The 12,109-nt window shown below is 32.0% G+C and overlaps 1 protein-coding gene across 1 annotated transcript; it reads left to right on the top strand.

Moving 5' to 3' along the window:
* Positions 1-6,994: 6,994 nt before the first annotated feature.
* On the top strand, positions 6,995-10,250 carry LOC133785450 (uncharacterized). The gene is made up of 7 exons (XM_062224682.1): positions 6,995-7,340; positions 7,865-8,511; positions 8,593-8,711; positions 8,818-8,966; positions 9,104-9,519; positions 9,707-9,985; positions 10,224-10,250. Exons 1-7 carry the CDS (start codon positions 6,995-6,997, stop codon positions 10,248-10,250), a joined length of 1,983 nt encoding a protein of 660 aa, XP_062080666.1.
* Positions 10,251-12,109: the final 1,859 nt, after the last annotated feature.

Genomic DNA, 12,109 nt, shown 5'->3' with positions numbered 1-12,109 from the left:
CCCAGGTGTCCTCTCCCTATAAATATGGAGACCCTGGGCATTGTAAAGGGTTGGCTTCTAATTTGTAAAGAAACACCTTGTAAGGAATACCAGAGATATATCAATAATATTGACTGGTGGACTAGAGGGATTTTAACCTTCGAACCACCTAAAAAGAGTAAACGAGTTATAACCTTCCTTTGAGATTATTCACATATTACGGTTCATTATTTAGCACTAATCCATCTCTTTATTCATATAATTATCTGTTGCCGAAGAACCGCGTCAACAAATATAGTTTATGATTTTAAGACTCGTAACAAGTAATTTAATGAATTTTATGGTTTTATTGTATCATTTAATTTTAATTTTGTATTAATCTTTTAGGTATTGATTATATTCTTTAGGTTGTGGATCGAATTGGCAAGGAGCATTGCAAAGTTAATTAACTTGATTATTAATTGCAAGAGGTACGGGAGTATGTTCTCTTAACTCTTGTATTAATATCATACAAATGTTAGAGGAGTTTGAATATCTTAAATATTCATTCATAGAGAAGTAGGTTCTGAGATTAAAATTGTGTGCTGCGGTGATAACGGAAGGTTGAAAACATGTGTGTCTTAGAGAAGTAGGTTCTGGAAAATTTGTTTGTGTGTTGCAATGATATAAGGAAGAAAACTTATTGTGTGTTGTTTGAATTTTTTTACTTGGTATTGATAGATGGTTAGGTAAGCTTTTATATGAGAAATGATGTCAGATTTTATCTATAATTATGTATTATCTTCTTACAAATAAATTGTGTTTGCTTGAATTGATTTGATTATATTGTTAGATATCTCACCTTGGGTGTGAGTAAGGGTAGTTTTCACGTCTCAACTTCACAAACAAAATTAAGACAGAAAAATACAGTACTTGATGCAAAATTAAGATAGAAAATAAAATTTTAAAATGTTATAAGAGGTTTATAATAGAGTGATAAAAAATTAAGATGCCAATAGAATTATCCTAAAACTAGTTTTCCTATACAGTAGAAAATAAAACTATGACTAGCAGATATGAACAACTAGTGTCAAAGAGTAATTGTGATTGAATTAGTACATTTTACACATGTATTTTGGACAAATAATAGTATAACTAACTTTCTCTTCTCACAATTCTATTAATAAAATATTATTTCTACTAAATACAATTAGTCTCATAACATTGTCTTGTAATTCAAATCATAATCACTTCTCTGTTAAAGTCATTCACAACATTGAATTGCATTGGATACTTAGTGGGTCTGAGAAGAGAGGAGCAATGAAGAAAAATGTTCCTCCATAAACCACATAGATATGATACTTCAATGATATTTATCAGCCCTGTGTTGATCATTCTGGATGTATGGGGTTATATACACAAATAATGACTCTACATCATTAAAATAATTTCACCTATTTTTTATGATTAGTAGTAAACAACTATTGTTTGATCCTTCTTGCTACGCTACTAGGGTGTTGAATGATGCTCTCTCAACTCAACTAGTACTACTACTAGTCCATGTCAGTTCTAAACCACCCATAATAATAAAATAAAATAAAATAAAAATTACTACACGATAGTTGAAAGTTAATTCAAAGTACTCTTTTTTGTTCAAACAGCTATTTCACAGTCACTCCTCACTCTTTTCGAACACTTTTATTTTGTAGTTTTTTAATAAAGTAATTTTTTCAATTAAATATCTATAGTCGCATCTAATTTGGGATTAAGAGCATTTGGATTGGTGGATTTCAAATCAATAAGAACGAGGCCTTTAGATGAGGAGTGTTGTAACTAAATAATATACGTTTTTATAGAAATGACAGTGATTGTTTTGCATTTATCATGTTCCAACTATAATATTAGAGTTTTTAATCTGATAAGATATGATTTGGGCACAGAAAGCAATTATGTGTATAATTATTTTTAACAATGAAAATTATTATGGTGTGTTTGGCTTGGCTTGGCACAACAGTACCCAAAAGCTTATGATCATCGAAGAGTTTATGGTATATGCAGATGGTAAGACTTGAGAAAATAACCATCTGTGTCTAGCTGTGTATACTTTAGTTTAGGTACAATAGTTTTGGGCTTACCGCATCATCATCTGTGTCTAGGTGTGTATACTTTTAGTTTAGGTACAATATTCAAAAGCCTACTTATTCAAAGTAGTTTATAGTATATAAACCAAGCACCTTCCATCTCCTTTATATGAAAGAACAACCAGGGTAGTTAATAATAGTGCTTTAATGGCAAGATATTAAAAAAAATACGCCTCTAAGGAAGAAATCTTTGTGCAATTTTGTGCAAATTAAAGAAAATAAAATAATATACCTTAACTAAAAACTGAACAAACACCAAAACTTTTACTTCAAAATGAATAAGATTTATCCTATCCTCTTAAATATATAGAATTCTCAAGATCAATATTTAAGACAAACAAGGTGCACAAGTAAAGGAAAATGAGTTATACAAATTTTATATATAAGCAAACCTCTCTGTGTCTAGTGTTTTCTGCATCCTCAGCTTCGTTTTGTTCCTTGGCTAGTTTCATAATATCATCGAGGAATATCTGCTCAAGACCTTGGAATGTTTGTGACAAAGGAGGGTCTTCATATCCCACATCCATGTCTTCGTTGTGTGGTTGAGATTGCCTTATCTCACTGTTGCTTTTGCTTTTTATAGAGTGGTGATGTTTTTCAATACACCAAGTGTCTAAAATATTTAAATTCACAAAAGGAAATGAAAAATGCATCATAATACGTGTCATAATTAGGTGGCACCTAATATAATATGGTATGGCCATGCAAAATGAAGAGAATTTAGAGGTAAACTAGCTGCAAAATGGAAGACAGAGAAAGGAAAACTAAAGAAGAGAATAAACAGTTATACAAAGAGTCTGTATTGCAAAGACTATTTCAAGCTAAAATAACTAACAATCTTCTCCCAATGAAATATGTAACCAACACTTAATACACTTCTTCCATTCTCCATACAATGCTTGGAATATTTTTTCATAAGACGAGCAAAACATGTAACTAAGTGAGCATTCTTGCATACTAATACAAATGCTCACTCAGGAAAAAGGTTCAACACACATGGAAGTTCTGCCTAAGTACAACTGTACACTTAGCTAAAAATCATTAACAACATTGCAGAGTTAAACTCATTATTTATCTATTTACCTTTATGTGGTATCTTAAAATTAATTGTTGGTGTTTCTGGTTGAAGAGGGTTATAGAAATGCTTTGTTTCTTGTGAATGTTTCCTTGTGATTTTGTGTTTCTAACCCCTTATACTGACTCTGACTGAGAGGGTCTGTCTTAGCTTTTGTATAAATTTAATACCAAAAGAAAAGAAGATACCTTCTACTGGTCTGGGTTGGGTTGGGTTGCACCCTTTCTTAATTTCCATGTTCTATTAAGTACACTTCCAGTATTGTGAATTAATCTGGCTAATAGCTATACAATTTTATGTTAAATAGATTCTTGCATTCATGGTTTTTTTTTTGTTGGTAATCCTTGGTATTTTGTTTTTGGATACTAGTTGGTCAGATTGTTAGGTGGAAACTTTTCTTTTTGACTCCACCAAAATAAAAGATACTTTAGTGTTTCTTACATTTAGTAATAGAAGATGTTTTTTAGCATGAATTTTGTAGTTACTGGGAAAAGAAACAAACTTGTCTTAAGACGAGAAAAAATACAAAAGGAAAGGAGTTCAGAATTGATTTCAGAACAACCAAAACCATAGATGAAATAACATTTTAGTACAAAGCTACCCCATTTTTTATACAAAAAACTTTCCCATTCTCTACTAATGTCTAGATAGGATACTCCCTCAAAACCTTGACTTTATAAACCCAGGTTGCAACCCAAAGTTTAATCTTCTCCCGTAGTTTTTCTGCTGATTCTTCTCCCTACTTCAAATATTCTGCTATTCATTTCAAGCTATACAACCCAAAAGATAGCAAGAATGGCTGTTGTCCACAACTTTGATATCCTTCTGCCTCCCTTCAATTTACACATTAACAGCTGAGTGCAGGATCGAAATGCCAAACTCTTTGAGCAGCTTAGACCAGTCTTCTGAATTAGTGTGCACTCCATGAGTGATCGTCTCCCCATTCGACCTACGGAAAACAAACCTCCCTATATAATAAAGTCCAAAAGAGGTAATCATGACTAAAAAATTAAACACAAGAAAACAAATGACAGAGAGGACAAAACTCTAAAGATGTGCACATCCAAGTTCAACTGACCCTCCCTTTGAATCAACTCAAGAACTAAGCAAAACAAATTTTTTTGTTTACATGCAAATAATGTGCATTTAAAGAACAAGGATAACCAAACTTTTTTCATTCTGTGTACGTCAATTTTCATTGTCAAGTGGCATATATTATTACTCATGTCTCAGTTAAATAAAATTAAGGGGGGGGGGGGGGGGCGGGGGGGAAATCCTGGATATGGACTTACAACATTCTAAGATCATAAAGTTATATCATTTGAGGGCCCCACTTAGGTGCATTTTGTCATAATTTAAGCTACCATGTCAATTTTATAAAAACTTGTAAACTTGACAACCATTCAAAATAAGATAGCAAATAAATAAAAGATTATATGTATGCATGGTTTATACTTTATAGAACCCAAACATGTAAACTAAATGACACCAACAGTCAATCACAAGATCAAGAGGTAAGGGAAATATCAAGGAACCTCAAAAAGACATAGGCATTCCTCCATGAGTTTGAAAAAGAATCTAGTCCGTGCAATGCTCTGCTGCCATGCCTTCACAAGTGATGCATCATCAATATTGCGCACAATTTGCAAAATAACTACGAGAACTTCACGCTTTTCAACAGCATTAAGGTTGTAAAAAACAGGCATCTCATCCAAAATCTGCATAGACCATTCAATATATTAGATAGTCTACAGATTACATTGTATATAGTATCAAATATTTTATGTTTTTATATAGATATGTAATACCACAAAAATTGAACCAGTAATATTATATATTTAATAATACAATATGTGATAGAAAGTTGATGTATAATTGGCCGCACAGTCGGATTTGATGTGGAACTCCAATTCTGCAAAATTTTGATAACTCCATAATTCACCAGTGGGATTACTTTTTTATCATTATATATAATTAAGTCAATTAAATTATTGTCGGACTAGTGCATACTCAAGTAAACAATGCACTTAAAAAAAGTATAAAATAGAAATACACACAATTAGTCAAATTAATGAGTTTTTAATTTATAGTTTTTAACAACATATTAGAAAGTCTTAGATAAATAATGAGTTTAACTATATAATAAATATTTAGTTAAAAATAGGTGTTGTTAGCACTATACTATAATGATTAATAAAAAAGAAATAAAAGAAAAAAGAGGGGCCTATAAGAAGATGGGTTGTCGAGTGTCACCTAATTAAGACACACACAATAGTTAACATAATAAGGGCATCCTCTACCTTAAGGTATTGAAGGTGTCCCTGTTTTCCCACTTCAAGCAAATAAAAATCTTAATTTTGGTGGATAGTTTTATATACTTGTTTTGTTACAATAAATTTGGTCTACTCTTAAAATTATTAATTAATAAATAAATCAGTAATAACTTCTGGTAGTTGTTTTTTTTTATTATTGATGTCAAGCCAAGACAAATTCAGTACACAAACTTTGAACATAATTTTGAAAGTACAATACTTATTTCATAAGGATACTTGGTAACCGACCTCTTCATAAAAATCTGCTTTTTCTTGAGAGTTGTGGCTATGAAAGGGAGGACTGAGAAGACAAAAAAAAAACAATGAAACTGGGGTTGATTATGAGTTGTATAAGATGTTTTACTCAAATCTAACAAAACTGAAAGAAAAAAAAATGGGGTTGAAGGTAGAAAAAAAAAGAAGCCATTGGTGGAAGAAAAAGAAAGGAAGTGAAAGACAAAGGAAAAACAAAATAAGAAAGTGAAAGAAACAAAAAACAAGAAAGTAAAGGAAAGTGTAGGACTAGTTAAGTCTGAGAAGTCAAGAAGAAAGAAACCAAAAAAAAAAAACAAAAAATTGAGAAAAAAACTGGGAAAGAAAGTGTTTGAGAGATTAGGCCAGATCTTTTGGCTCTTGATACCATGTAAATAATTAAGAGATGGTGGAAATTAATAAGAGAAAGGCTCAATACCATCATGAATGGTTGAGCTACTCTGATCTTATATATAGAGTTTGAATGATCCAACCTATTGTAAAACATCATAACATAAATATAAGTACAGTTGTACACTTAGCTAAAAATCATTAACAACATCCTAACTGAATTAACAAAGTGCTTAAGTGTATTCTCTAACAAAATGTGTATATATACATAAGGCTCCAATCATTATATATGTATATACATAAATCATTCCAACAAACAATATATGTGTATTATATGCACGAGTGACTAATAATCCTATCATATTGGAGACATAAAAAACTATAGTCAATTGTATTGATTTTCTTTCAGATTAAGAATCTAACCTTCTGTTTAGGAAATTAATATATATTGATAGAGAAAAGCAATTTTTAATTAAAATCCAAACCTCAACGTAATTTTTGTGTGTTGTTTGAATTTTTTTTTACTTGGTATTGATAGATGGTTAGGTAACCTTTATATGGGACATGATGTCAGATTTTATCTATAATTATGTATTATCTTCTTACTAATAAATTATGTTTGCTTGAATTGGTTTGATTATATTGATAGATATCTCGCCTGGGGTGTGAATAAGGGTAGTTTTCACGTCCCCAACCTTAGGGTTTGAATAATAAAACATTATACATATGAGTTGTGATTAGCTTTTTTATATCTATTCTTATGATATGCAGATGGATAAAACTTGGATCCATCTTAACAGGTTAGCAAATAAAATTATATAGTTTAAGTTTAAGTTCAAGTTCAAGTTTAAGTTTAAGTTTTGGTATTTTATTATTAAAGTATCCTTCAAAATTGTAGAGCTACAATGGAATATGAGAGAAAAGTTAGGGAGTTTGTGAAGATTTCAGTAAGGAATGCCAGTTTTCCGAGTAAGATTCTTTGTCCATGCAACAAATGTCATTTTCTAAGACATCAACTTTCGGATGAATTTGTAGAACACTTAGTTTTGTACGGCATGGACAAATCATACAAAACATGGTTTCATCATGGGGAAGATCTAGTCCAAAGTAGTACGACTAAGACAAGTTCTACATATAATATATTTTGGGCTGCTGGAGTATGTTCAAGTAATGTCACTGATTTGGATGATGATAACAATGATGATGATTTTGATAGTCTATTAGGAGATGCTGAATCTCCACTGTATGAAGGTTGATTGAAATACACCAAAATTTCATCCATTGTCGAGCTATACAATCTAAAAACAAAGAATGGATTATCAGATGTTGGTTTTTGTGAGATGTTGGAGATGATCAAAGAAATGTTGCCAAAAGATAATCTCCTACTAACATCTATGTATGCAATTAATAAGTATCTAAAGATGTTTGATCTGAACTATAAACATATACATGCTTGTGTGAATGATTGTTGCTTGTTTACAAAAGAAAATTCTAATGCCCAAGTGTGTCCCACCTGTCAATATCCAAGATGGAAGCAAAATGAACACACAAAGGAGATTCTACAAGGGCAGCCTGCAAAATTGTTAAGATATTTTCCTATTACACCAAGGTTTCAAAGGATGTCAAAAATGAAGAGACAATTTCATGCTTAAAGTGGCATTCAACTAATAAAAGAATGGATGGGAAGATGAGCCACCCGGTAGATTCAGAGGCTTGGGATGCAGTTAATGAGAGATGACTACATTTTTCACTTGAACTGTACAACCTTCAAGTAGGACTTGCTACTGATGGGATCAACTTTTACAAAAATATGAGTTCTGCATATAGTTGTTGGCCAATAATGCTCGTTGAATACAATTTTCCACCTTCAATGTGCATGAAGAATGAATTCACATTTCTTTCTATGTTGATTCCTGGACCAAAACAACCTAGGAATGACATAGATGCTTATTTGGAGCCCTTAATAGATGAGTTACTAGAATTATGGAAAGGTGTGTATACATATGATGTTTCTACAAAGAAGTTTTTTAATTTAAAGGTCATGTTGTTATGGACCATAAATGATTTTCCAGCTTATGGAAACTTAGCTGGATGTGCGACTAAAGGGAAGTATGGTTGTCCTATATGTGGAGAGAACTCAAATGTTGTTTGGTTGAAGCATAGTAAGAAGATTTCTTTTTGCAATCATATTCAATTTCTTCCACAACATCACCCATATCGAAAGAAGAAATATACAACTGCTAGGGCAAGGGAAAGATCACCACAATGTCCAACAATATTAACATGTGTTGAAGTAGCTGAGCAATTAAGTGAATTCACTAATGATTTTGGCAAGGGTAGAAAGAGGGATCGTGGTTCAGAGTTTGATAAAGGATGGAAGAAAAAGTTAATTTTTTTTAGGCTCCCTTATTGGGAGATCTTGGTTGTTCGTCACAACTTGGATGTTATGCATGTTGAAAAAAATGTTTGTGAAAGCATTCTTAATACATTGTTGGATTGCAAGGGAAAATCTAAAGATCATTACAACTCGAGATTAGATTTGACAGAGATGGGCATTATGACTCATCTCCACCCATATGAAGAAGAAGGAATTACTCGTCTTCCTACTGCAGCTTACACTTTGTCAAAGACTATTTGAATATTGAGATTTAAGTCATGTTAGCTTATGAAGAAGAAGGAAGTTGTTTTGTAAAAGACTATTTGATTTGAAATTGCCTTATGGATATAGTTCTAAGATTAGCAATTGTGTAGATATGGAGAATCATAAGCTAACAGGACTTAAATCTCATGACTGTCATGTGATTATGCAGCAATTGTTAGCGGTTGCTATAAGGGGTTTAATGGATGACGGATGTAGAGAGAAAATCCTTCGACTTTGTAGGTTTTTGCATGAATTGTGCCAATGTGTGGTTGATAAGGAGAAGATTATAAAATTGGAATTATAATCTGCAAAAATAGTCTACAAACTAGAAGAATATTTCCCACCTTCTTTCTTTGATCCAATGATTATTTAGCGCGTGAAGTCAGACTTTGTGTTCCGGTTCAATTTCGATGTATGTATCATTTTGAGAGGTATATGAAAGTATTGAAAGGATTTGTATCAAATTATGCACGACCAGAAGGATGTATTGCGAATCGCTATCTTGCTGTTGAATGTGTACGCTTTTGTGGGACCTTTTTGAAGCATAATGATAATCAAGATAGTACTGAAATTGAAGAAAATCCACTATCAGCTGGAGAATGCTTTGAACTTGACCAAGGGGATATAGCAATAGCCCACCGATATGTCTTATTCAACTCAGAAATTGTAGCACCATTTCTCAATATCCATATGGATGAGCTGAAAGAAATGCACAAAATCTTGAAGGATAATCAAACTTTGCTTTGGAATCGACATTCTGAAGGGTTCCCCCTATGGTTTTATGACAAGGTTACACTCTAAAGCAAAGATACAAGTTTACATTTTCATTTAGTATATGAAATCTATTTGACATCAATATTTTTTTTCTTTTCAGATTTCTAAATCTAACAAAGTAGATGACATGTTAGCTCAATTGGCTGAAGGCCCAAGTCGTAGTGTCATTTCCTATAAAGGTTACATGATTAATGTAATTCAGTTTCATAAAAGAGGTGCTGAAAAAACTACTCAAAATAGTGGTGTATACTTGGAATCACATGGCATTGGGCAGTTGAATGATACAGAAGAGTATTTTGAAGCTATCAAGGATATAATAATGCTTGATTATTGTACTTTTAAGGTTCCTTTATTTTGGTGCAATTGGGCAAATATTCGAAATGGTGTTAAGAAGTTGGATTTCTATACCCTTGTAAATTTTAATATAGGGAAAAATCAGTCTATTAGGGATCCATATGTATTAGCATCTCAAGTTAAAAAGGTATTTTATGCAAGAGAGAATGAGTCGTCTAATTGGTATATAGCTTTAAAGGATTCAAATAGAGGGTGTTTGGGGCTAGAATGAAACAATTTGTACGATTTCATTCAAATTTATGCTATTCTTATGACTCTTTGAATGTAATTTTTTTCATACTTTCAATGAAACAAAGCTGATTTTATTTACTGTTTGGCTGATATTATGTTTCTAATTTTATCTATTAATTATTTATCTTATTTAGGAAGATAAGGATATGATGCATTTATGATTTCAGTTCTTATGTTATTTTGTTTTTTATTGCAGTAATTTCAATTAAAAATGAGTACATTACGAAAATCTTCGAGAAAGTAAAAAAAACACCTACACCCAGGCGCATTATGCAATATTGTTGCCCAAAAAAGAAAAAAATCATTAAAAAGTCAAGTTGACTGGGATGATATGTTGGACGAAAGCCCTATTCTAAAGAAAAAGAGTGCCCTACGTAAGTTTTCAGCACCTGCTAGAGTTGTAATAGACTCACCACCTGCTCTTAGTACAAGAGTAGCAACTCGTCGCATGGTTTACAATGGGGAGCCATCTCCAAATGATAATATGGCAAACATGGAGATGTCACTTGGAAGTTCAAGGACTAGAAGATCCCTTAATGATGAAGTAGAAAGGTTATTAGAAGTAGGAAGAATTTCTGAAGAGGTTGAAAATGAGGAACTGCAAGAAGTGGCTGAGGCTGAACATGAAAAAATGGCTGAAGTAGAATTTGAAGAAGTTGCTGAGGTGGAGCGTGAAGAACCAGAAATAATGGTTGAAACAAACGAAAATATAAGTATTTCCCCATCTTTTAGGCAACAAATGCAGCAAGCTCTTAGAAAATCTGATCGATTACAAAAAACAAGTGAGACAATTCAAAATGAGTTCCAAGAAGCACCTCAAGATAGAATTGCAAATGAAATGAATGCACTCAAAAAGACTAGGGGCAGGACTACATTGGAAAATCTTACTAAGAGAAACAATGAATCGATGAAAATAAATTGGAATGAAAAAGGCCAACCAGTTGGTACTAACTAAGTACAATTTTCTTCTTTTGTGGGTGCTCTTGTAAGGGAGATAGTTCCTTATACTATTTCAGATTGGAGGAAATTTCTCCAATCATGTGAGACATTCTTTGGGCATCTATTCAAGTAGCATTTACAAGTTTCGTGGTTATATTCTTTGTTTTCTTTAATATTTAGCTCTCGTTAGAAACATATAATATGTTATTCTATATCTTATTGTAGGCAAAATATGATTTACATGAAGATTGGCAAAAGAAGATGTGCTTTAAAATGATGGCTGACCTATGGAGATCTGCAAAATCTAGACTAGTCAAGGATATTATTGATGCTAAAACTGAGAATGAACGACTAGCATTAAAGCCAGATTGCATAAAAAGTGATGTAGAATGGAGGGCGTTTGTTAAACAAAAAACTATTAAAGAACATATGGTAAGATTTGAAATAAGTGATTGAATATTTAAGTAGAGATCAAAATATTTTTTTTCCTAATGTTGGTTTCTTATTAAATAGGCTATAAGGGCCAAATTTCAAGAGAGGAGAAAGAAAAGTGTTCCACACACCTTAAGTAGAAGAGGATATGCTCGAACAATCAATGATATGGTAACAATTAATATTTTTAGTGAATATATTTTGGTTCTTATTATTAGTCTTTATTTTATATTGTACATTTTTTTTTATTGTGTAGACAAAACAAACTGAAGGAGGAAAAGTAGCTAGGATCGATGATTTTCGGAGAGCCCATACCAAGAAGAATGGTGAACCAATCAACCAAACAACATCTGAAGTTTTTGTGAGTATTTATTGTTTAATTTTGGATATTTATACTTGTTCACTAGTATTGTACATTAGCTGTACTATTTTATATGTAGGAAGAATTGGCTGAAATTATACGCGAAGACCCAAAATCTGGAACTACAAACAATACCGATGAGGATGCATTGACAAAATTATTTGGTAATAAAAAATTTGGACGCTTAATCGGACAAGGAAGGGGGGGTAACAAAGTCAAAATTAACTGTTGTTAATATGTGTAAAGACAAGATGACATTGTTGGAAGAAGAGCAGCTAAATATGAAGA

Source organism: Humulus lupulus, chromosome 6 (assembly GCF_963169125.1).
Source record: "Humulus lupulus chromosome 6, drHumLupu1.1, whole genome shotgun sequence".
Classification (NCBI taxonomy): Eukaryota; Viridiplantae; Streptophyta; class Magnoliopsida; order Rosales; family Cannabaceae; genus Humulus; species Humulus lupulus.
The sequence above is the reverse complement of the archived record's forward strand: the minus strand, read 5'-3'. Positions and strand labels throughout refer to the sequence as shown.

What these genes read in the sequence shown, in the direction of transcription:
- LOC133785450 (XM_062224682.1), top strand. Translation starts at nt 6,995, where the DNA reads ATGGAATATGAGAGAAAAGTTAGGGAGTTTGTGAAGATTTCAGTAAGG. An exon ending in TGAATCTCCACTGTATGAAG is followed by an intron (nt 7,341 to 7,864) that starts GTTGATTGAAAT and finishes ACCTTCAAGTAG; the next exon opens with GACTTGCTACTGATGGGATC. An exon ending in TCCCTTATTGGGAGATCTTG is followed by an intron (nt 8,512 to 8,592) that starts GTTGTTCGTCAC and finishes TTGGATTGCAAG; the next exon opens with GGAAAATCTAAAGATCATTA.